Source organism: Corvus cornix, chromosome Z, assembly GCF_000738735.6.
Source record: "Corvus cornix cornix isolate S_Up_H32 chromosome Z, ASM73873v5, whole genome shotgun sequence".
Lineage (NCBI taxonomy): Eukaryota > Metazoa > Chordata > Aves > Passeriformes > Corvidae > Corvus > Corvus cornix.
This window is the reverse complement of record NC_046357.1, coordinates 66628879-66654718: the sequence shown is the minus strand read 5'-3', so window position 1 is coordinate 66654718 and position 25840 is coordinate 66628879. Positions and strand designations below refer to the sequence as shown.

The following is a 25840-nucleotide window of genomic DNA, read 5'->3' as shown; positions in this document are numbered from 1 at the left end:
CGTGGCAGGGAGTATTGGCCAGACAGCTCTTCTCATTTCCTTGGGACAGGAAGACTTAACAGTGAAAATAGCTGTGAAAGAGTATCAACCATCAGGCTCTGCCTTGAATAAATTAGAAACATACTTTTCTAGTGTCCACTGAAGATACTGCTTTGTGACAGTTAAACTTACCTCTTCTAGGTTGAACCAAAAAATCAGACCCATCAGACAATATTTGTTTTCAGAAGTGAAGACTAAAATGTTGGTGGTTTCCTCTGTTTGTGAAAAGAAGGGAGTATTCTTTTGAAGTTGTCCTCTTTGTTGTTATTAACAGGAATCTACTAATACCTCTTCTTTACTTTTTTTTTTATTCAGTTGTCGACTCAAATAAATTTTCTGTAAGGAATAACTAAATATAAACCAATATTTTATTTCCCAAGTTTACTTAAATATTAACTTTATTTTCAGCTCAAATGTATGCCTATTAGCTTTTGGGCAGGGATTAACTTTAATTTCTAGTGGTAGCTAGCCACAACTCCTCAAAGTGAGGACTTACTGTGTAAGGCATTATATAAGTTCATGGTAGATAATTCCTTTCTCAGATTGCTTAAGGTCTAATTAGATGAACAAATTGAAGGCTTTAAGAAAAATGGATGCAGGTACATATTAACATGGAAATATATCCACAGGCTCCTTTGTGAATTTGCTAGGCAGCACCACAGATCTCAGGCATTTACAGACTCATTAAGGAAAAAGGCAAAAGTTAGTATATTTTTGACCTGAGATATTAATTGTCAAGAGCCCTTTACTTAGAGGTGTTGTTTCTGTCTGTATTTTTGGTGCTTGCTGTGATCATTTTCTTTCAAATTAACTTATATTAAGATACTGTATTTTACAGGAGCGGCACTTTTGAATTTACTAATGTTACAATAGGATCGTCAGTTTAAATATATTTGTGTCCAGGAAGCGTGTATTTGAATTGGGTTGCTTTTCTTATGTGGTGAAAGGAGGTTTCTGATGTCATAAATATTATATTTCCTTTTCACCACTGCCTGGCTTCTGACTTCCATCCAGAATGCGGACCAGTTAGCCTTTCCAGAGTGTCAGTCCTTATTGTCTTGTTTCATTTTTAGTCTCAACATCAATGAAGCAGGCCCATATGGAACAGCCTGCTCTTTCAGAAGCAAGTTCTTCACAAGGGTCCATACATGGTCCAAGAGAAGTCAGCAAAACCTCAGTGACTGAATTAACTTCACCAGAGGAAAAACTCACTCAAATAGAAAATATACTTGATCTCTGGAGTGGAAGTCTTAAGGTATTTATATTGTATGGAATCCTTAAAAATCATTCATGGATATCATTGTATTGTAGAGTGAGTGCAGGAGAAATTGCAGTGTGATTGCTGGGAGAATGGTATTTCTTGTTGTTGTTGCATATTGCGCGTAAACATATATAGCATAGAATATATTGTTTCAAAAACTTTGGAATAACTGTCTCCATTAGGGATGTTTTGATATCATGATTCAATACTTCAGTGTGTCTGGTAATATTTATAGCTGTAAACGGCCTATGTAATGAAGGTATCACTGTAAATATTTGTGTCTCCTTAATTGCTAAGTATTTTAAGATTAAAATAATAGGGAGGAGGGAATCATTTAAACTAATTGCGTTACTGTCATCCTTTGAACTTTTCAGGCAAATATTCTGACTGAACTGAAAAATTGGAAACTTAATTTGATTCAACATCACAAGCTTCAAATGAGACAAGAGAAAGAGAAACATGCCGCACATGTGAAACAACTGCAGAATGAGATGGAAAACCTGAAGGAGTTACTTCATACTTATGAAATCTCTATTAGCAGGAAAGATGAGGTACTCTGTTTTCATACTCTGTTTAAAAATATCCACACTAAATTTTCTGGACCATCTCTTTGAACAAAATATTTTTGAAGCAAGTAACATAGAGAAGTAAATAATACATTCAGACTGTATAGCAGAAAAATAATCATTGTTGCTAATAGGGTTGTCTATACTAACAATGAAAACCCATTATATGTGCATACTTTGCATTGTTTGCTTCTTAAATCTAGAATCTACTCGTTTCTTATTTATTTCATGAAGATCACATGGGCTTAGGTGAGTCTATTAGCTCCTACACTTAAAAAGCCTCTAAATTTTCAATTATTAGATCGGTTTTCCTCAATTTTAAATGGGCAGCAGTCTCCTAAGTGTTGAAGAGCCTCTATTTTAGGATTCTTAGGAATTCTACATTTATACATATTCTTAAGATTGGACATTTGGAGTCTCTGATTTACACTTTCCTGCTATCAACGATGTAAACAACTTCAAAATTAACTAGTACTGTGAAAGTGGATATAAAATCTTGGCAGTTTTGCAATCACATAACATAATTGAGTCTTCTTACTGCTACCCTGAACATTTAACCTAGTACTTGAGAACATTTAATGGAGTTTGAATTTGTAATTCCTACTGACATTTTCAAAAAACATACATTGCGGGAGTTAAAATATGAATGGAGATGATGTTCTGTGTCCATTTGGAAAACAGACTAATCTTACAGACCAAGCAAATATAAATGTTGTAACATTACATGAACAGGATTAGTCTTGTACAATGTAACTAGTACCTATGTACATGGCTATTTCAGCATATACATTTCTAACATCTAATTCTGTTGGCTATCATTGTATGTCAGTTGTATTTAATGTGCCATAATTCTCAATGATATCTTGAAAGCTCTAATTTTTTTCTGCTGCCAAAGAAATTATTTCTTCAGCCACTTTTGTAGTTCTGTTTCTAAGAAAAAAATCATTTGAATAGAAAATTACTATTGCTACCACCTGAATGGAAGGTGGCAGTGCTTCCATGCTTCCATATATCACTCCATAATGGTCAAAACTGCTGTATCCTGATATGGATATAAACCAAAGTCCATCAGCATCACAAACATTACAAGTATTATAAATTCTTATTTCACATTGTAAATCTCAAATGCTTTTTATTTGCAAAAATATCCTAATTAACAAAAACAGACCTAGGCTAAGGCTTCTGGTGTGTGTCAGCATGTATGCAGCATCGAAAATTGACTTTTATGTTAGTAAATGACACTTTTTCAATGAAAGTAATTAATATATCGATTTAATTTGCTTTCTCTTTTAATTTTAGGTATCATTCGTTTCATTAATGTATGTTCAATGATTACTACTTGTAACAAATGCAATATAATGTTAACATATGTTAGCATGTATTATCATAAAATGTTGTTCTCAACAATCTTTATGCAGTAGTTAAAGTAACTTTACATTATTCCCCAAAGTCCCATGATAGGTCGCTGTTGACCATTGGAGTTGCTCATGTGTGACTGATGGCAGAGTCTAGCTTAAGAAGTTAGGCAGAAATATAGAGAAATATTGAGTTTTGGTGTACCAAATTTGCATCATATCTGGCTTAATTTTTAATTGGGGAACCTCAGCTTTATGTGTACTCATTAAATTTAGAGATTGCTGGTAAAAGTCCCCAGTTGCAGTCTCTGTCCAGTAGGACATCTTGTCTCTCAAATGTTTTAGTTGCTATAAGCCTATAATAATATCTTCCATGAGAACTTCTAAAGAGAGTAACAATTCTTAATAAGATTTTTCTAGTTTGTAGCAACTACTTGGCTTGTTTATTCTGTTCCGACAAGTGAAAAATCTTCTAATATAAATGTTTCTGATTTTTAAAAATTTTCTTTGAAATAATTTTCTGATGTTATGCTACAGTAACATTTAATTATGAGAAAGTAGCTCAGAAACCAGCAAATGTAGGAGGAAATAGCAATTCAGTTGAACTTCTCCTAAAACTACACAATGGAAGTGCCGCAATCTGAGTGTTGAAGCCACAAGAATTTTAATTCTGGTTTGAACTCTGATTGTTTCTTACTTGATTAGAGTAACGGGAAGTTTCAGTAGAAAGCATCCATTAAAAGCAAGCGCTTTAAGTGAAAAATAATTGAGACATAAAGTACATTCTATTTGACCTTACAATGATCATAGCTATTGAAATAGTGTTAATATTTTTGCAGGTAATTACTAACTTGACCCAAGCATTAGAGAAGCAAAAGGAGCGAGTAGAGTTGATGAGAAAGTTTACGATGTGGCGGATTCAGCATGTTAAAACCAAACAAGAGGTATGTGCACAAAATAAGAATGCAATGAAAATGAAACCTCTGAACTCAAAAGAGTCAGAGCTGCTGCAGTTCCTGTTACAGTTTGAAGAAATTACGGTGTTTCTATTTTGATGTGTTTGACAGTGTCAAATAACAGTTTGGAAAGATCAGCTCTAAAACGAACATTGCTGTCAGAATACTCTCTGGAATGGGAAAAAAACCCATTGTCTGCTGACTGTATTGAAGTAGAGTAGAATAGTAGAGTTGTTTCAAAGTAGTTTTTAAACAATCCTGAAGTGTAAATTTATTCAAAAGGTGTTTTATGCTAACTATCTGCAATCTTTGTAACTGCATATTTTTTGTGATTCCTGCAGTGAATCCAAATGTGCACATACCCATCAAATGGCTTCACACATGCCTGCTTACACCGCATGCATGAGGTTGTTTGAGTGTCATTAAACTAACAGTAAGACCACTGTTGTGTGTAGCCTAGGAGTTCACAAACACAGTTTCTTGTGTTGGGGTCAGGAATGTGCCATGGCACGTGTGCAGAGGCAACACTGAGCTGCTGACACTGCTTGTGTAACGCTTCACTGCAGGACCTGTAACTCAGTTAAGGAGTTCCTACTGTGGTCTGTGTAATAAGCTGTAAGACAATCATCCACACTGGAGTACTGAGATTTTATCATCCCTGAACTTTTGTGTGATATGGTTGTATTTACTTCCTAAGGAGTATGCAAATAGCCTAGCGGACAGACATTTCCGGACAGCTTTGATGAAGAAAGTGTGGGCAGCATGGCGCTCTGCTAGTGAAGTAAGATGGAAAGACAAAGTAGCAAGAGCCTGTCAGTTAAGGGCAGAAGATGTGTGTGTTCAGCTGACCAATGATTATGAAGCCAAAATTGCAGAGGTAAAATCAATTATTTTCCCTTCTTTTGCTCCTTCACTCCCAATCCCTGTCCCTCCAAAGTATCTCTTTCTCAGAAAACCTAACAAACATGAGTATTTTCCAGCAGAACAGAGCTCCCAAGTATGCAAGAAGATCTGAATGGATCTAAGATCTCTGTTATGTTTTCAGATGTGACTTTGTTTCCCTGCATCTGATATAAAATGTTGCCTATCTGCATGCACAGATGAAATAAACTGGACTTTCTTCAAACGAGGCAAATCTCTGTTTGCCTACCGGTGGGAACACCATTAGTTTTCTAACAGCTTCCTGTTAATATGGGCTATGCATTTTGAGGTCTTAATAAAGAAGACAGTGGGAATAGAAGACCATTCTTATTACGAGTGGTCATGATGAGTAGAATTTTTTTTTTTTCTGTAATAGCTACTCTGTTAAAGGCTGAAATTAAGTTTGATTTTTCTTCACCTTGCCAATTAAGCTTCTTAAAGAATTTTCAGATCTTAAGATGAGATTGTCAACATATGCATTGGTACATGCTAAGTAATCAGTTTTAAAATACAACTTTTAAGGGTTTTGTATTTCAGCAAGAAATTAAACCTTGAACTTTAAGAACAGGCTTACCAAATGTGTCTTAACAGCACAAAAACCATAAGTAGCAACTTGCTCTGTTCTTTTCTCGGCATTTTTAGTTTTTTACAGTATCTAGAGAAGAGAGATTGGTGATGAAAATTTACCCTATATTTAAATAATTGTCTGAGAACACTTGCTCTTCTGTTGAATGATCCCATGTTTCTGCAGAAATCTGGGTTGTGCCGAGATGCCAACTTCTAAAAGACAAAAGCTTGCAAGATACATTTCTGCTTAGGTAGGGTTTTGAATACAGTCTTGTCCTTGATATGTTCTAGTACTAATATTGTGCTGTATTACAAAGAAACTGCAGTGAGCTTTTCATCTCCAGGGAAGCAGAGATTTTTAAGTGAAAATACCTTTGTAAATATAGTAAATAATTTTTAAAGTTAATTGATGAATATGTAGTTTGCATTCAGAAGTAAGAGAGAGCTGTTTCCTCATTCTGTTTCGTAGCTAACTGCTGCTTTGGAACAGAGGAAAGCTGAGATTCTGCGACTGCACAGTGAAAGAGATCACTATGAAGACACCATGAAGAAAGCCTTTATGCGTGGTGTATGTGCTTTGAATCTGGAAGCAATGTCCATGTTTCAAAGCAAGGACAGTAGGCCAGATCCTGGTTAGTATGAATAGCAGCTTTAATCTGGTTGTGTGTGTGCGTTTTTGTTGGATTTGTTTGGGATTTTTTGTTTGTTTTAATGGAGTTTCTTTTCTCTTTTTTTTTCATTTGAGAGTCTGTGGCAATACAGAGTTTATTAAACTTTTATTGCTTTAAAATGTCCTGTTGAATATGTTGAGAAATACTCTGATGCTGAACTTCGTACTGCTGTAGCTAAAAGTAGGAATGTGTTCTCTTCATCCCACATTGCTGAGAGAGTAGTAACCTGCAGCTGAAGGCAGAACAAGAAGTCAAAGGTGGCAAACAAAACACCAGGTTATGGAGCAGTGAAGACAAAATTCTGAAAATTCCTTTATGCTCTGGAATCTCAGTGTGCAATGAATCAGCTTTACCCAGCTCTCCCTTCTTTTTTAATCTTGCTTTTGAATGTAAAAACGGCAAGCAAATCTCTCATGTTCTGTATTTAGTTGTAACTCTGTGCCAGAACAGGAAACACCAGTCTATTTTTAGCAGCAGCATACTCGTAAAACCTGTGTAGCTACACAGGGAAGAGCTTCACATGCTTAATGATGTAATGAAATCACCCCCTCAGAGTGAGACAATCTGTAGCAGTGGGAACATAATCGTGCTGGTGCAGCAACCTACGTTAAAGAGAAAATAGCTGTGCTAGCAGGAGTGTCACAGCTATGCATGTGGCTCAACAACCAGCTGTACTGGCAGCCGTGGTTAATAGCCTTAGACAAGTAACTTCAGTTGTTAAATTTAACAGTCTTACACAGAAGTTTCTGAACTACTTCAGAAAAATTCTTCACCAAAAAATGTAGCTAGGAAGAGGAAATAGTAACCTGAAGAAAATGTAAGAGGATACTTACCTGAGCAGCTGTCTAAGCCTGTTGAACATAAGTGGTATTTGTGTAGTTGCTTAGGAACTTAATATGACATTAGCTAAGTGTAGTAGCTGTGTGCTAGTAAAAACATAGGATCAGTATTTGTAGACTGTTAAGAATGAATGATTTCTTGAAGATACTGAGTTTGGGAATAAAATTACAGGGCATTTCCCAGGTACTTCTTTTTCATTGTGTACTAATTAAGAACTGTTCTATCTTGAAGCTTTATCCTTTATTTGTTTATTGTTTTCAAAAAACATGCAACAGACAACAGGTCTCCCTGATAATGAAGGGTAACTGACTCATGTGAAAGCATTGTTTCTGTAGACCTATAAAAATGAGGGTAAGTAGTAAGGAAATGAAGAAAACTGAGCTCTAGAATAGTTGTGACCAACCCCTGAGTTTCATGGACCAAAGATTTTGCTTGATTTTTACTAAGAAGCTGGAACTGATACTCTACACCAGAACAAGACCTAAAGATTTTGCTGTACTGGATGTTAGGCTACCCATAACTTATTTTTTTGTGTATCTGCTATTATGCTTTTTAATCAGGCTTCATAACATCTCACAGACTGTGTTTCAGTCCTAAGCAGGTCATCATCTTCCACCACCTCTTGTACCACATTCTCCCCTGCCCTAGGCTTACTATGTTTTTTTTGCTACAGCCAGATGGTGGTTTTAATGAAGTTAGTTACATAATTATTTAATATGGTTGAACAACCATTGATCTGCATTCTTGATCAGGTAGAACAGTGATCAGGACATCGGAAGACTGCAAACATCAGAGAAGATTATTGTGATTTGTTGCTGGTCGTTTAATCTGTGGGTATCAAAACTTCATGTGCCAGAATCAGTCAGCAATTATAAATTTATATGAACACTGCAGTGCCACCTACTGTCATTGTATATAAAAGCAGAATTTCACCCCTTTACAAATTTATTATTAGGTTATTTTAATGTACATTTAATATACACACAATATACAGATAACATACATATCGTATATCATTATATTTTATTTATTAATAGTGTGCATGTATCACAGCCTTAATGGCTTCATACTATTTAGTGTCAGTGTTGATGGTGTAAATGTTATCTGCCTAATTTGCTGACTTTCTTTTTAATTAATAATATATCAAGATTATTTTAACCTTTTTATGTATTTAGAGGAACACTGTAGCCAAAAGAATTCATAACTTTTTGCTTATAAAAATCCTAACATTGTTTTTCTTCAGTAGCATAGATCAGATCTGACTGGTCTATAACTGTGTATTGGTCCTGTCTGTGCTTAAGCTTAATGTGTGTGTACATACATAGATATATAAGAAATGTATATTTTGGCATTCTTTTACTCTTGACATCTACAAGTATTGCACAGATTTGAAGCACATTCCTTTTATTTTTCCTCCATATTTCAGCTAAGAATGAAAAAAACCAAACACAATTACCACACGGTGTCACTCTAGTCCCTGGAATGAGCAAATTTCTCTCATCCTGGAACTCCTGCTGGCATCAGCTGCTTCAGAAATAGGAGAGTAAATAAGAATACCTCTCTCTCCTTCCTTTAATAAAGTCTGTATTCTAAAAGGAAAAGGCTGGAACTGCTTGGAAAAGAGACTGGGCTTATGTCTGCAGATCTGGCATCCCCAGTGTCTGCATTTTAAGATAAAAGTATCCCAGATGGATTTTGTTCAAGCTTAAGCTTACCCAGCCTACCCTCACAGGGACACGAGAGCTATAGGGTGCCTGTAGATTGTCCCAGCCAGGATGAGGCCACTGTCCAGCAGTTATATATGGGGATGAGATGCTGCTGCTAATGTGTAACATTTTATTTTACTACCAGTAAGCCCCCTTAAGGATCTTGTGCTCTCAGAGAAGTCCAGTATGACCTTTGTGTTTTCCTCTTTGTACTGGTTTGGCCAAATTTAGAAATATATCCTCTGAGAGAAGGCACAGCCACCCCTCCCCACACCAGCTTTGGGAAAAATAAATTTTCCTCGAAGGAAAGTGAAGGAGAAAAAACTATTTATTTACCAAACACATGGAAAAAGGATAATAATGCTAAATAATAAAATCTGTCACTGTGGAGAATAAAACCTGGGAAAGTGTTCAAGTCCTCCCTTTGGTCTCCTTGGAGCTGGGGCTTGGGCCAGGGCCAGGCCCTCTGTGCCCGGTGGAAAGTCCTCCCGATGTGCTCTGAGGTTGAAGCAGTCCAGTAGAAAAGGGAGAAAATCCGAAATTCCAGGGAAAGAAAAGCAAAGTCCAACTCTCAGTCTCTCTCCGGAGAAAAAAGAAACTGAAACAACTGGCCAAAAGCTGACTGGAAAGCAGCAAGCCGGGTGCTTCCTCGCTCCCCTGCCGCAGCTGAAAAAAAAATCCCTATCTCTGTGTGATCTTGAACAAGCTGCAAACTGCTTTGAGAAAGTTTTGCTCAGTTTTCCTTCCCCCCTCAGGCTCAGTTTAAAGGCATAGAAAGGCACAAGAATTAATTTCTGGGTATAGGGCAGCGATATGGGATACACATCATAAGGTCACCCCAAGACACTATCTAAACTGGATCTTAGGATAAGAGCACCTCCTGCACACTGGTTTTAGTTCTGGAAAGCAGTAGGAAGAACCTCAGTTCTTTGCACTACAAGTAGGTGACATGTGCCACGGGGATGTTGAGACATAACTGAGAAACAAGCCCCTTGAAAAACATATACAAGCACCTCAAAAGATGGGTAAAATACAGGAATGTTATTCTGCCTACCTACCTACCTCTATAAAGAACAGCCTGATCTTTTTTATTCTATTACACAAAATCCCAAAGAAATACTAAAATTTTTATTGTAATTTATCTTCCCCCATATCCCTACCCCTTAGGGTTAGCTAGATTATGTGCTGATCCCATTACTTTTTGTTTTTAATAATAGATACAGGAAGCAGGAGAAATGATAATGCTCCCACTGATGCAGGAAGGCCACCTCCTTCACAGTATAATCCACCCTCACCACCACCTCCACCAGCAGCTTCTCTTCAGATGGAAGGCATGGTAAGCATGTAGCTGGAACAGAATTGTATTTGCTAGTGACAAAAAAGAAACTCCTTGGTTTGGGCTTTTTTGAAGAAAGTCCAAGTCTAAAAGGAAACCTGCAGGTGTGTTCAGACTGCGCTGTGAAAATGAAGTGACTTGGACACAGCTGCTGTGGCTTGCTGTACTTTCATTAAGCTTTTTTTTTATTTTAGTGAAAATGCATTAAACTAATGAAGACAAGGTCACTACAATAAGCATAATTTGTTCTCTAAGGTTCTCTCTGGAAAAAAGCTGTTAAGAGGTTTTTTTTAAAAAAAACCTCTGAATTTAATGTACTCTGAAAAGATGAAAAGTTGGATTGACTTAAAACTTCTTTTTTAGGGGGGTAACACATACAGACATTGAGGGAACTCACCTTATTGTCCTATCATACCAACTTAGCCAGATCATCATCTAGTGGCATGGTTGTTTTGGAGCTGCCCTGGAGCCATCCTGAAAACTTTGCCACTGTAAAACAGTATCATGTTGGAGAGTAGGTTAGAACAGAGATGATGTGCATGCCTCTCTCCTGATTTTTAATTCTAATAGTGACAAATGTTATTCACACAATTTCTACTATTTTTAGACAAGTAATTTTAAATTAGACAATTAACAGTAACACTAGAGGTAAGATATCTGCAAAGATATTACAATTAAAAGGGTAATTGGGATAGTAAAAAAACTGACTATCTAAGGAGTAAAATTGTATTTTTTAGAAAGTAGCACTCATTCTTTGTAAACTCTGGTTTCATTTCACAGTTTTCTAGCCACCTGGCTCATGGAAGCACTCCTGAGACCAGGCTAGATGCTGATTCTCCAGGAATCATCAGTAGCACAGCAGGATCTGGTGTGACATCAATTCAAAAACTGGTAATGTGCTAAAATTAACTTCTTTTCTTCTTTTAAGGCATATTCATAACAAATATTAGTTTGGATATTGTTATTTGTGCATTTCTCAGAGCAACACAGGTATGTAGTTGAGGGCACTGCCATAGAGTTTACGTGGCAGTACGAAGACACTAGCTTGCAAGTGCTCATTTGTGTCACATAAACCCATTTATGCTAGGAACAGTTTTAAATTCTTTTTGTAGGTAGGGCAGTGTGGCAAAATGAGGAATAGGAGAGTGCATGTACACTTCGCTATAGTGCAACAGGAACAATCAGTGTTTGACTTGATAACTTTTTGTTATGGAAAGTGCTTTGTCTTGTTCTACTGCTGTTTGAAATTTCTGTCATTCCGTTTTCTATGCTTAGTGCTAAACTGCCCTCCTTTTCTAGCACTTGATACAGGTTGCTATCAGCTGTCAGAGAAAGATGCATTATTGTACACATGGGAGCTTTTTTATTTTCTGTTCTGTCATTGCTAGAAAGGATTTCCACAGTGGCAGAAGTACCTTCAGCTGTCACTCAAGCATGCAGTCAGTGAGCAAAGCTAAACTATCCATGCTGCTTGATTTTTGTCAAATTAGTCTTACTTCCCTCAGGACAGAAGTCATTTGCTTGAAATGCTGTCTCATTCTTAGGAGTCGAAAAAAATGGAGTCATCCTGGCTGCAGCCAGGTGGAGCAAATTCAGTCCTGTGTAATGTAACTGGATTACCTGCAACATCACAAGTTCCATTTAGGCATGTGGCAGATAAAACTGAGCAGAAATACTAGAGTATTGTAAATATTATGTTTAAAATTTTTTACCAATTAATACTTGATTTATTTATAGCCCATGGCAAAAGTAATAACATCTGCACAACAGAAAGCAGGAAGAACAATCACTGCTCGAATCACAGGCCGAGCTGATATGGGACAAAGATCCAGAGCTTCTGGGAGTTTAGCAGTGATGGGAGTTGCTCCACCCATGAGTTCAGTCATTGTTGAGAAACATCATCCGGTCACTCAGGTAAATCAGATTATGCTTCTTACAGTATTTTTATTACAACACATCTGGTAATAGTTTGAAGAAAAATTACCTTGTGAAGAGGTATTAGACAAAGCTCAGACTTGAGGCCTGTTGAAAATAGCAAACAGTACTTACTGTCTTTGTGTAGAAGGCACTGGTGAGGAGATGTTTAACCCCAGCCAGCAGCCAAGCCCCACGCAGCCACTAGCTCACTCCCCCACCAGAAAGATCAGGGAGAGAATTGGAAGGGTGAGAGCTGGAGAACTCATGTGTTGAGAAGAAGACAGTTTAATAGGGAAAGCAAAGGCTGTGCACACAAGCAAAGCAAAACAAGGAATTCATTCACTGCTTCCATGGGCAGGCAGGTGTTCAGCCATTCCAGGAGAGCAGGGCCCCATCACACATAATGGTTACTTGGGAAGACAAAACTCCATCGCTCCAAATGTTCCCCCTTCCTCCTTCATCCCCCCCTTTATACACTGAGCATGGTGCCACAGGGTCTGGAACATCCCTTTGGTCAGTTGGGGTCACCTGTCCTGGCTCTGTCTCCTCCCAGCCTCCCAACCACCCTCAGTCTTCTCACCAGCATGGCAGTACCAAAAGCAGAAAATGCCCCCATTTCCTGCCATGACTCACAGCCCTGTGGCACACTGCACATGGCTTTCAAGAATTTGGGCTATTAAGCAGAAAGTAATACTTAAACTGTATATTCGTAGGAGATTAGAGATTCAGTGTGGTAATTACTTCATTAAGAACAATTTCTGGATTCAGATTTTGTGACTAGTGTGACAAGGAATGCACCTGAACTACTGTAACAAACACTGATTTCTAAAAATGTAGTAAGTGTGACAGCCCTAGAGATATACGCTGTATACCCTTTCTGCAAATAAAAACCTAAGTGGAAGTCAAGTATTTCTCTTGAGTTAATTTGAGAGGGGAGAGAGTTTACCTTGATTAAAAGCAGCTGTTTGTTACACTAAGGTGGCTAGTTTTATGGGCAGAAAATTAATTCTTGATAAAATGGAAAACCTTTTCTTTTCAAAGACCTTTCAGAGACTGCCTCATGGCAAATACTAAGCTTCAAAAGTAAAGCTGGCATGATTAAATTAGCACTACGGGGGAAATTGTGAGCAGTATGGTAAAAAACTGAAACAAACCAACCTCGAAGTAAGATTGAAGTGATAAAAGCTCAAGATAATTAGTTAACTGGAAGTTTAGCACGTTATATTCAGAAAAGTGTATTACAGATAAGAAAGGAAAAGAAATTACCCTTTCTGTTAAATGACCATTTATTTTTCCCTTTTTGATAAGTGTATTTCAGTTTGCTGGATTGCATATCTTTCTTTCTAAACTACATCTCACCTAGAGCTATTTTAATGGGAATTTTTTGTGCCATTAAGTGTTTTGATGTATCTGATTACTTTTCAGCAAACCATATCACAAGCCACTGCTGCTAAATATCCTCGAACTGTGCTTCATTCTTCCGGCTCTACCACTGCGAGACCTGCAGGACAAGCTGGGCGAGTGCTTCAGGGCCAAACCCATGCCAGTGTTCAGTCAATAAAAGTTGTTGACTGATTGACTGTCTTTCTCACCGGTAGGGGTTTTTAATCAAGGTACCTCTTCCCAGTCTTTTCAGATTTGATGCAGTAAGGCCTAAAGTACATGTCATGTTTTTACCCTTTTCTAAAAAAAAAAAGGGTTTTTTTAAGCAAAAGTGCATTTATAATAAATGTCTGGAGGGGCAAAAGAACTTGAACTGTTGTTCTACCTCCGAACTTTTATTATTAAGACAAACACTTTTTATTTAAGGAATCTTTTGCACACTTTCAAATAAAGGATACAATGTAATTTTTGTCTGAATCTTTTTGTTTAATCCCAATGATACTAACATCTATGTTCAAGAGAAAATGAAATTTATTTTTGTTAGAAATACTTTTAAATGCTTATGCAAGTTAAGCGTAGTTGACATGCACCTTAATTATATCCTACAACAGTGTGTTTAAATGGAAAGCAGCAGGGTCGTATCCTCCACACCCAGGGTCCAGCTTGGGCCAGGTGAGGTATCGAGTCCATCAGATTCTTAAACAGTTTCATTTTCCAAGCTAATGTTGCAGAACTTGATGAATGCTGTAGGGATTCCAAGCATTTGTACGTTAGATCCCCAATTCCAAAACCTTAGGATTTAGCGGGCTGTTCTTTGTATTTCTGGGACGCTCTGCAGCCAACTCAAAGAAGGTTGCACACAAGTGGGCATTTTGGAGTAAGACTTCAAACTAAGATACAGATCACCTTTTTTGTACAAACAGTAGGATTCAGTGCAAAATAATGCTAGCTAAATGCAAACAGAAAAGGCAATTCAGTTCTTCCATTACATGATAAAACTATTGCTATATTATAAAGAAGATCACAAAGATAGACATTTACATGATTTTTTAGATATTAAATATATTCAGTAATAAGAAAACCTTTAAACATATTCAGCAGGATGCTACCAAGTATTAATTCAAGATATGAATAAGAAATAGGTAAATGATTTCTAGATGTGTTAAGTATTAAATATCAAATGTTATTCTGGGAGTATGTATACAGTGTTATGCCACGATAGAAAATTCTGCAGCCAGCTACACATGGATTTTATACATGACATTTTTGTGTATCTTCACTACATAAATCAAATGCTGCAGTAGAAAGATCTGTCATAATCCTAGCAAGAATTTAGAAAAACCTGAATCCCAAATGAGGCCAGATGCCAGCTTATTTCTGAAAGTGTTAATTGATTTATATACATAATTTTCACTCATGACATTTGATTTTTTTCATGTACAGGACATTTTATTTACACTTCACATCAAACACAAAGTAGTTTAGTTTGCAGTTTCAATACAGAATTACTTTATCAATGTTAGGTCAGATGTGGAAATTATAAGTGGGAATCTTGCCTTCACAGTTATAAACTACCAGTCAGCCATTCACTCTTAAATGTTTTATGTTGCTATATAGCAAGCATTTGAGAAATAAGTAACCATTTCAGGAGTGCAAGTTCTTCCAGGATGGAGAAAGTTGTACAACTTCAAAATAAGGTTTTTGTTTCCCAAAAGGATATTTGAACATCACTTTCCATCTGGCTTGTAATTCCATCATATATGCCATGTTTTATTGATGAGCTCATGAAATGACACATTTCCTGGAGTCCATGCCAATGCTAATTGAAGCTCTGATCTTCTCTGTAAAGTACAAAGAGAAAATGCTTGGTGTGCTTTGCTTCGCACAAGGTCAGACTAATCTAACTGAAGGCTGACCAGTCACAATTGAACCATGTGTGCAGGACAGAGGAGGGAAGCAAAATTTGCACATTTGTCTTCCTTTAGAAACCTCAAGTCTGACATAAATCCTTTTTCTCAAGGAGCCTCACCCCTCAGGAAGGGCAGTCCCAGAAAATAAGAAAGTGTTCTCCAGCCCCGCCCTGGCCACAGCTCCCCAGCGCCAGCAGGGACCTCGGCATGGCACTGCAGTCTCGCAGAGGACACTGCAATGTGCTTGCTCTGTGTCAACTTACCAGCTAAAGGCTGAAATCCTGCATCCACCAGATCTTCATATAGGTGTTTAACAGGATTCTGATGAGCCAGCAATGTACCATGTAACCAGATGAGCAACATTCTGTTTCCATGTTCCTTGTAACTTTTTTTGCCTATGCAATACACAAAGTATTTGCTCAATATGCTAGAAACAGTGTATTCTGTGTTTTTGCACTTCAAGAGTTCCAACAGATTTTGAACTTACTCATTCGCTCTTATTACCTTTCTTATCTAGGAGAAAAATGAAGACTGAAGCTTACAAAAGCTTTTAAAAAAATTCACGTTTTATCCTAACACTACTATTAAGAGATAAAAAACACCTAATACATCTTAAAAATAATTTTTCCTTTCATTTTTCTCCAAGCTGTGGAAATACACCCTGTAATAGTAGTAACAAGTACAATTGTTTTCCCAGCACCTGAGAGGCCTGAAACCAGAAATTCCTGTTTCATGGCAGTTGTGCAGACAGACCATGAGCAAAATCTTTCTATGTCATAAGGTTCCCCAGGTCCTCACTTGCAGCATGACCTGCAAGACCCTTCTATGATGCTTATGGCTTCTAGTCTTGATCTCCAAAGAGGAAGGTTCCTTCAAGCCAGGAGGAGGAGCAGAAGTGTCCTGTACTGCTACAGCACTGCTTCCCAGGAACCAGGGACAAGGCTTGTACCCCTTCACTATGTGATATTCACATAGTTTATAAAGCAACACTGCCTTGTGAGGTTTTTTATCCTATGTATTATGTTTGGCCATTCAGATATTGTTACCTGTCCACTGTTCTTCAATAGCTTTAATTTGTTCATCTGTGAACTTCCAGAACACAGCAAGTTTTTTCCATTCACAGGGTTTTAACTGGGTGTATGCTAGATTCCAAAGGGAAGAACGGATTTGCTTGGTCTGTGTACTGTGATCTTGTTTGAAGGACACACTGAAGTCTGACCTATTACCACTATGAGCTAGCTGTGTCTGAAAAAGAAAGCAGATGATAAATTTTATAACAGAGCTGGGAGCCTTTGCTCAGTGAGCCATGTCTTGAACAGCCAGATGTAGCTACTGACAGATGATTTGGTCAGTGCCTGTACAGGAACTGTGTATGGTTCCTAGAAACAGAACTGAAACAAAGAGTTCCTCTGTGTCTTGCTACATATTACTAAGTTAATTGCGAAACAATGCACTTTCTCTGGTACTTGATACACAAAAGCAAAGTGACAGCAACTGTTGTGCCAGCACTACTGTGCTGCTTGGCTCTGTCTATATATCGTGTTTAGAACACAGCTGGATTTCAGGTACAGTTCTTACCCTTATCTCTTGCTTCTCAAAGCACTAATCTCTCCCCAAGGAGAGGGTAGACAGCATGGGCACAGCACCTGCTCAAGCTGTTCCTTCCTCCACCCTGTCAGCTTCACTTGGCTGAAGTGGGGACTTCCAGATCCTTTGCTGGCAGGATCAGCCATTAGGCTTATCATGGGGACCCCCAATCAGCAAAGTGTCTAAACACCAATACGCACATATGTGTTGAACATGGATCTAGTGTCATTCCCCCATAAGTAAAATCAGGTAGAAAACAAAACCACATGGATTTTAGCCTCCAGATTAAAAGTGATGTTGCTACTGTATGCATGGTTCACCTGAAACGGGAGTGTTGGGGTTAGCTCTTGTTTGGGCACCTTGGCAAAAACCATGTCAATCAGTGATTTCAGCCCTAGCTAAGCAGTGCCCAGGGAACATTCCTAGTTAGGTAAACTCCAACTCTTTCTGTATTTCATTATGTTTATGTACTAGTTCTGTTTCAAATCAATCTTCAAAGGGAAAAAAATTTCTTTAGGAATTTGACAGAGGATTACAAAGCAGATACTAAGCAAAAAAGGAAATGGCAGTATGCCGTGTTTTAAAAATGCTAAGCATAAAGTGCTTCATTCCAAATTAAATACAGAAAAATACAGCAGTGTTATTTCCTAGTCTTATGAGAGACCCGGAGAGAAAAAAAAGTCTCAGTTCAGTAACTAAGCATTGTCATGTATGTTTGATTCCCTTCATCTGATGCAGACTTTATTTCATGCTTCCTGACACATGCAAGGTAATTAGGACATTTCACAGGACAGCTTCAGGGTCTCTCTGATTAGATGCTTTTCTTGTGATGCTTAATTTAAAACAAAACAAAACAAAACTCATGCAAACAAAAAAAAAAAAGAAACCCTTTGCAGCAGCAGCACAGCTGCTCTTTGCTGCTAATTGTGTTTTGAGGCAATGGCAAGGTGGGATGGTAACAGCTGCCCTCAAATCCAGTTTAACCCAGCCTGGACAATGATAGAGAAGGGTTGGGTACAAATGATAAATAGAAAAAAAGGGCAAACAGAGGGAAGACACTCACACTTTATGTCATATGCCCTTCCTCTCAGCTACATGGCAATTCCTTTAACTAATGCTTTGTCACAAATGATAAGTCAGATGAATGTAAGAAAAAGACAGTCCTTAAAATAATGGTTCAAAATGCTGTAGTTCCATGTATGGTAACACCACCTGAACAGCATCATATTCCATACCCATAAGATTTAAGCTGTTCAAAAAGCTGCACTCTCAGCTTCAGGCAACAGGATACAAACACTTATGTTTGTATTTCCCAACATCTCTGGTGCTTTTGCAGAAAAGCATCTACTTAACACCTTTTCTTCTCTTCAGGAAATTCAGTGAACAATGCCAAGAGGTTGAGAACATTATGGGTTTACTGCTGTCTGACTTGTCACATCTTCTGTGGTTCTCTTTAAGCCAAAAAGAAACCATGATGTACCTAACAGCTCCAGCTGAATTGATGCAAATCAAAGGCACAATACAGGGTGTTCGTGGTGGCATTTTTGCAATAATAAATCTAGATCTGTTATTTACCAGCCCTGTAACACTAGGTGTCATGGATTTGGCCACTCAGGGCAGAAGTAGGGTGGTAAAACTGGCTAATTCCTGTGCCTGCTCTGGGACAGGATCAGTATGCTTACACACTTGGCTAACTCAGCAGGAAGCAGGAGGGAGAACGAAGTCACAAATTCGTATGGCAGTTACTTGCAATGCTCCAGAGAAGCCCATCACTATGCAGCTTACATTTAAGTAATAACTAGGGAAAGAAGGTGAGAAATTCAGACAACCTAAGCCATGTCCTTCACCCTTGTTGTGATGTTCTTTTGTATTTCATTGATATGGTTTTATAATTAATACGCAAGGAACAGAAGAGGGAGCTCTTGTTGAAGTAGCTGAGCCCTTGCTAGCAAAGGAGTCACAGACATCTTCACTCGCCTATTTTTCAACGGCAGATTTTACTGTACCAAAGTTATCCAATGTTTAACCAATGTTATCCCAGCCATGGTGCTGATGGCACAGCACATGATGGCATCATGGATTTGGCTTAGATCTCTCTCCATTCCTTTATGTGTAGAGCACCAGGCAGGAAAAGGATAAGATCTGCTTACAGTTTTACAGCTAGTCAGGAGTAAAACCTGGATGGGCTAGAGACTTTTCCATTCCCAATCCTAACTTTAGTTCATCAGGGCCAGTCTTGCAGCCTGCCAAAAGGAACCACCTCAGCCAAAAGGCACTTCAAAATCAGAACTGGCTTTTCCCTTAGGTATCTTGAGTGTAATGAAAGATGCCTCTTACCTGTTTCATGGCATAATACCTTTCCGCTTTAATGATCATATCTACAATGAGGGCATGATGGCTCCTTGATGCCGTGGCTAGTGCAGTTTTTCCATGCTGAAAGCAGAGACAGTGAATCAGAACATTATCTTGGGTAAGTATGTCATAGAAGAAACACAGGAACTGTTTACAGAGCCCCATCCCCTTTTATTTCTACAGAAAAATCTATTTACTACCATTTTTATGGCTTTTGGGTAGCTACAATCAAAGTTCTATGCTCTGCATATGCTGCATCCCCTCAGCGCAGAGGTGGTCAATTTTCCCCCACTCTGAACTCCCCACTAAAGAATTTTTGGTGAGGTACAGCTGCTTTCAGAAACCTGCACTCAGACTGCTGCGTACTTCATACCAGCTTGCACTCTCTAGTTACTGCATCCAAGTTCATGCAAGCCCAGGTATCACAGGCTGAAAGCTACCACAAATACAGTCCATTCCCATGCTAGGGTTAAACTGGCATCTCAGATGGATAGGCTGGCAAAGTTGGAAATCTCCAACTTAAAAGGCAAACCTATGCCTTGTTTTAGATGGTAAGAGAAGGTGGCTCACAGAATGAAAGGAGAATTACTTTCTCATTACAGCTGACAGGAGCACAACTACAGGATGATGCTTCATGGGTATAGAGGAAGTCACAGTTACTAAAAGCCATTGCTTTAATTGCAGCTGCAGGGGTTTGCTCAGTCTACCTGAACCCATCTCTCCTATCACCATGTCGATGTACAGGTGTCACGGTGGCTCTAAAGGGTTTTCTCTGAAACTGTCTTTTTTCAGCAGATCTGCACTGAGTGCAACTGCCTTGGATTTAAGTATTCTGTGTGTTCTCCGCATAACAAGTGCCAGGCATTCTAGAAAATTAGATCTAAAATAAGCCAATCCCATAATTAGAAGTTTCATTAATTAAATTATAACGTATTTCAACTCTCCAGATAGTATAAAGTTCCCTAATATACATCTTTTGAGTTCTGGCTCCTGGCTTTGCTCAAAATCATTCTAATTAGCCTGTTTTTAGAAAAGCATCACATTGGAAGCCAAGGAATTTACATTGCATTAAATCTTTTAGGCATAGGCATATTTTATATGTGAAGAGTCCAGAGATCACAAGAGCTCCTTGGGCACACCTCTGGAGAGGTGCTCTGTATTTCCCAGAGGGGGAGAGAGAGGGAGTGGATAAAGGGGGTGTTTCTGTACCCCTGTGGTAGAGCAGACACTGCTGGCATCCTGCATGCACATGTAGCACAGCAGTCTTGCATATGGAGAGCTCTCTGTGCCCTATCACTCACAACCAAAGACAGTTTTATCTGCAGGTGGGATGAAAGAAGAGCTCCCAAGAGTGCATTCCCTGAGCTCTGACAGAAGCAGATGCGTGACATTCTCTGGAGACTGAGGACTCCTGCTGCCAGGGCATGGAGGCCAGGAAAACACTGTGCAATCAAAGCAGGCTCCTCTTCTTCCTGTCTACTGTTCAGCAAGGACAGTAATGTTTTTGGCATATCAGCACCAGTTCGGTTCAAAGGGCACTGTACTCGCATATGTCCCCATCAGTGGCATGGTCTCAGGGGTCATCCAGCAAATAAGCAAGGAAAAAGCTACTCCAAGAAATAAAGCCAATGCAGAAAGGTGGCTTGTACCAGAACTTTTACTGGTTCAGAGCCAAATTCTCATAACAAGTCCTGAACTCTACCAGTGTTGCTGTAATATGAGGGCACTCTCTCGCTCAAAGACTTGTAGGTGCCTAAAATCATAGGCAATAAGTGATTTTTTGGGTCTGCCCTTGGAATACAAATAGGTTGAAAAAATATTCCAGTGGCTGAGGTGCTCTTTAAAGTGGATGAGATTCATTCTGGCTTGACCCCTATGAGAACTGCAGCTCTTTGGCAAGTGTAGTCATGATTCTAAATGGAAAGGCTTAACTACAATGCAGCATCTTACCTCAGCCTCCCAAAACATACCAACCATGCACCCTACCCTCAGAGCCCCAGGCCTCATATAAGGCTAGGGCAAAACAAGACAATCCTAGTCCATAAAGCTTCACTTCTCATCAGGACAGTTTTGTGCAGGGAAGTTACTTATTAAAGATATGAAAGGGTGAGATTTTGCTCATAATAAACATCAAATCCATCAACTCAGTCATACAGAAAATCAAGAAAAGTGGTAAAAGTGTAAAAGGGGAAACTCAATCTTGCAGTAATTTAGCAGAATTTGTAAATACTGGGTTTGATACTCTGTCCTTTCAAAAGCACTTCCCCAGCAACTTTGCTTTGGTACTTCTTCCAGCCACTGCCATTTTTGCCTCTATCTTTCCAGGCAGAACATCATCTCAGGGTTTAAGTATCCACCTGAATGGATCTGGAATGTCAGATGACCCGGAGTGCTAAAGGACAAACTCTCCACCACTGCAGTTGGTGAAGCTTCATCTCCCCTGGCAATGAGTCTGGCTGCAGGTACACAGTTATAGCACCCACAGGCCATTTTCCTCTCTGCAAGCCTAGTCCTTTTTTTCCATGAAAAGTCTCTGGAAGCAGTGTTTATCCTTCGAACCATGGAGCTTGGAAGTTTTACAGCTCTTCACAAAACCATATCAGATCTCTGCAAGCTGCAAGTATAGCAATATTAAAAGGAGACTTCCTTTGTAGTTAGCTTTACTTAGCAAACACAAGTGGCAACATGTGCTTTATGCACCTCTGTAAGGAAGATTATAAACCAAAAAGTAACATCGTGTAATCTTGAGATGTGTGAGGAATGCAATTTACCTTATCCACAGTTTTGAGATTGCAGCCTGACTTCAGCAGCACTTCCACCAACTCCACATTGCCAAGATCAGCTGCCAGATGTAGCGGGGTTTCCTGCCTCTGGAATTAAAGACACCAAATATATGCATTAACTCAAACTCACTGCTAGAAGCAGCATGCTCAAAGGCTGAATCTAAAATAGATTCACAAGAGGTGACCTTGGTGAGAAAATACTGAACAGAGGGAAATCATGAGAGATCTGCCGGTTTTGTTTCAGGCAGACAAGACAGCATATGGGATCTCTGCAGGAAAGCCAGGCAGAAGTTCCAGCTGGCTCAGGAAAGAGTTGCTGTTATGGCCCTCTAATGTGCTGTAAACTAACAATCTCTCTCTCTCTCTCTCTTCCCTCTCAAGGCAAGGTGCTTTGGACAGAGGTCTTCATGCGACTGGCACCATCCCACACCCATCTTATCCTCTCAAGTAACCTTCTCTCTGCTGAAATTCATGCCAAGACCACTCAACATCCATAATTTTGAATATTACAATATGCCACATCCACAACAGAGCTTTTTAGTCAGCCCTACCACAAAATTATGATATATATATATATAGCTGAAGTCTACCTGCTCCGTAATGGGTTCAGTGAACCTTAAACAACACACATACAAAAAAACCCAAACCAAAACCATTAAACAAGGCCAAACCATTAACAAGAAATACAGCTAAAGGGGCATTCAGCTTCAAGTAAAACTTTGGGTCTGAAAGGAGGGTTGTATAGTCTCTACATAGCTACATATTCCTAACTATGTATTTATTTATCTATCCTTCTTCAGAAAGTAGAGTAAGAAAATCCAGCAGCAAATAATGGAGTAATTATGGAAGTCCTGCACATAAGGGAATGTTCCATAGTATGTTTTTTATGACACATCATCCTTCTAAGTTGAGTGTTTTGTGCCTGTGCTTCTCTGACATTGCAAGTTTACATTCTGTAGGTCTGTTTAGAGACCTTTTGGCCTTTAGATCTTAGCTTAAAAGTTTGCATTCCAAGAAGCACCAAGCTCAGGTTCCACATTAGAAGTGTAATCAGTTAATTTTATAGTTTACACTATGATCACATGATCTCACACCTTACTTTTTTATTCCTATAAGTAAAATATTAGCCATACACCCTACTTTCTTTCCTGCAGAAATTTAGGGATACATCAGTACCTACTGTATGCAACTTAGGGCAAGCTAGAGACAAAAGCACAAAACATTTCCAAAAGACGTGTTGTAGAAATTTACAGAATTCTCTTTTATGTGACCAGAAAGTCTTACCGTCATACTTTACTCCAACCACAAATGACAGCCTCCGACTTCCACAAAAATGTGTATAAATTAATCTCTAGCAATAAAATGAACAATGGGAAGGGGTGAACCACAGATTTCTCAAAGACTCATCCTTGTCACTATCGTGGTGAGCATCCCTACATGTCATGAGGGAAACCGGGATGCATTTCCCTAACAAGGAGCCACAGTGCCCACAGTGGGACTCGGCAGACCTGCTGGGACAGTCTTTCCACAGCTGAGATGTAACACTGATGAGGAGGGGAAAGATAGATTTTCCTTGAAGTGCCACAGGTGGCAGGCCAGTACACAGTTGGACCATTGGAGTCTGTCATGGTCAGGGGCCAGTGTCTGCGAGCTCTGTACAATCTGCTGCCATATGGACCATGGGCACTGGATATCACTGAGATTTTTGGAGGCCTAGTTGTTGGCCAGGTCACTGTAGTCCACCTCTACCACCACTCCCTCAGATACTGGATACCTTCTGTGGTAGTTTACTTGCCTTGCTGGTTTGCAGTATCTTCTTTGAGGAGACACTTTGCATTCATGCTCAGTAAGAGCCATCTCCAGAGACTTATGAGTGGCTGCCTCTGTTCTGATCCCTTTGGCAATCCCTTAGTCCCTAGAGATGGACCCCAGCAGCTGAGCTTCCCTACCTTCCCAGCACTGGAGCAGTCAGGTAGCAGTGTGCTCACCTTGCTGATGGATGAACACTTGCTGCCTACCTAAGAGGTCATTCAGAGATGGACGCCAGGTAGTTTTGCCTCTGTTGTCATTCTTGTCTTTTCCCTTTCCTGTCCTCTTTTGAATCTTCCCCCTTTTGCCCCTCAGCAAGAGCTGCTGTTTCTCTTTCTAACCAAATCAACATTTACTTCCATCATTTCTCCTGGAGCTCGGGCACAGTTACTGTATTTGAGGGCTGGGTCTCTGGTTAAGCAACAGTGTGGCACCTCCAACTAAGTAACCTTTTCAGTGTCCATATGGGTGGCTTCAGAGCAGGAGACCTTCTCAGTGTCCCTTTGTGTGCTCCTTGATCAGGAAACCCTCATCCTCTTTTGAGGCACTGGATGGCAGCTCATTAGCAAGGGCCAGGCCCAATACAACATTAAAAACCCCTGTGTTTCATCAGGGCAGGCAAGGCTCCCCTCCTTCAGATGGTATATGAATTACTTGGGACTACATTCCGGCTAGGGCATGAAATCCCAAACTACTGGAGGCAGTAATGGCCCCAGGCATATGTCCAATTCTGTCCACACACAATACTACCTGAGAATTGACTGCCTCCAGGTGAATCCCAGTGTGGCATTCCCAATTAATTGTTAATTGTTATTCACAATAATCAAAACCATGCTCACAACACACACTAGTATGAACAGTGTGATTATATGAGGATATTCAAGGAACCAAGTAGTGTTACAAGAAGGTGGGAGAGACCTGTCCTGTGGGAGAAGAAGGGGTAGACACTATTCATTCCTCTCTCAACAAAGCGCCTCTCCAAGGAGGGAAAGGAAAAGGTGCAATTTTTGATTTTCTCCATGAGATGGTTACCTGAGTACACAGACAGTGGCACTGTAGGGCCTAAAACACAAGACCAGGCACAAGCCAGTGCTTTTATCATCACTCTACCAGGCAAAGCAGTACAAAGTGATAGACAACACAGCAAAAGCAGAGATGGTCATTAACAATTATAGGAGGTTTTTTACAGCAAAACAGGATTAAGCATGGCAGCACCAAAGTAAATATGGCACACGTCAGTTGTGGATATGGTCTACAGTGAACTGATCTGATGCACAGCAAACTGGCCAACAACTAACCAGGCCTCCAAAGACCACTGACACCAACCAGGGCCAAAGAATCCTGGTTAAGGTGAGGAAGATAGGTGTAGCTGTCCGTGGATGGGCTCAAACCACCATCCTTTCAGCTAACAGCTGAACACTCTCACTGATGGCATCACAGAGACCCGTGACCTTGTCATTCAGTCTTGCTGTGTTGCTCACCTCTGCTCAGCTGTGTCCCCTCCCAGCTCCCTGAGCAACCCAGTCAATTCACCTGGGGGCACAGAGTGTGAAACAGAGAAGGCCTTGATGCTGCGCAAGCATTGCTCAGCAACAGCTTTAACACTGGTGTCTTACCAGCACTGTTTTGGTCACAGATTTAAACACAGATTTAAACCCACACGGTGGGTTGCTTTAAGGAAAATCTAACTTTTTTCCAGCCAAATTTTTTTCCCAGCCCAGTTCTGCACTGGGCTTGCCTCTGAAGCCAATACCAATGAGACGTTTCTGTCATTCATTACACTTGAATCATAACATTTGAACAATACATTACCCAAACATTTTCTGAGTATACAGCATTGTACTATCCTTATCTTGCTCAAACAGTATTAGCACAGCATGT

General features: G+C 39.4%; 3 protein-coding genes and 1 pseudogene across 11 annotated transcripts in view; 3 read left to right on the top strand and 1 right to left on the bottom strand.

Annotated features, from left to right (window-relative positions):
* Positions 1 to 237, top strand: part of LOC104693213 (M-phase inducer phosphatase 2-like) — a 5353-nt gene extending 5116 nt beyond the window's left edge. The window contains exon 15 of the mRNA XM_039567588.1: positions 181 to 237. Coding sequence (XP_039423522.1) covers positions 181 to 237 — 57 coding nt within the window. The remainder of the gene's footprint in view (positions 1 to 180) is intronic.
* LOC104693182 overlaps positions 1 to 13983 on the top strand; it is a 51131-nt pseudogene extending 37148 nt beyond the window's left edge.
* On the top strand, positions 992 to 13983 carry POC5 (POC5 centriolar protein). The gene is made up of 9 exons (XM_010392768.4): positions 992 to 1294; positions 1675 to 1851; positions 4061 to 4165; positions 4875 to 5054; positions 6135 to 6297; positions 10100 to 10218; positions 10999 to 11109; positions 11956 to 12132; positions 13561 to 13983. The coding sequence occupies exons 1-9, from the start codon at positions 1124 to 1126 to the stop codon at positions 13708 to 13710; spliced, it is 1353 nt and encodes a 450-aa protein (XP_010391070.3). The 5' UTR covers positions 992 to 1123; the 3' UTR covers positions 13711 to 13983.
* The window catches only part of ANKDD1B (ankyrin repeat and death domain containing 1B), a 31495-nt gene continuing 19467 nt past the window's right edge, over positions 13813 to 25840 (bottom strand). For 7 of the 9 annotated variants that reach the window (XM_019282033.3, XM_019282031.3, XM_019282032.3 and 4 more), the window contains 5 exons: positions 22139 to 22237; positions 19353 to 19448; positions 16475 to 16673; positions 15692 to 15823; positions 14032 to 15359 (listed from right to left, as the gene is read on the bottom strand). In XM_019282033.3, coding sequence (XP_019137578.2) covers positions 15301 to 15359; positions 15692 to 15823; positions 16475 to 16673; positions 19353 to 19448; positions 22139 to 22237 — 585 coding nt within the window. In that variant the 3' untranslated portion in view covers positions 14032 to 15300. Of the gene's footprint in view, positions 15360 to 15691; positions 15824 to 16474; positions 16674 to 19352; positions 19449 to 22138; positions 22238 to 25840 lie in introns of all 9 variants that reach the window. The other 2 variants (XM_010392765.4, XM_010392767.4) reach the window with 2 other exon arrangements.

What these genes read in the sequence shown, in the direction of transcription:
- POC5 (XM_010392768.4), top strand. Translation starts at nt 1,124, where the DNA reads ATGAAGCAGGCCCATATGGAACAGCCTGCTCTTTCAGAAGCAAGTTCT. An exon ending in TCTGGAGTGGAAGTCTTAAG is followed by an intron (nt 1,295 to 1,674) that starts GTATTTATATTG and finishes TGAACTTTTCAG; the next exon opens with GCAAATATTCTGACTGAACT. An exon ending in GGACAGTAGGCCAGATCCTG is followed by an intron (nt 6,298 to 10,099) that starts GTTAGTATGAAT and finishes TTTTAATAATAG; the next exon opens with ATACAGGAAGCAGGAGAAAT.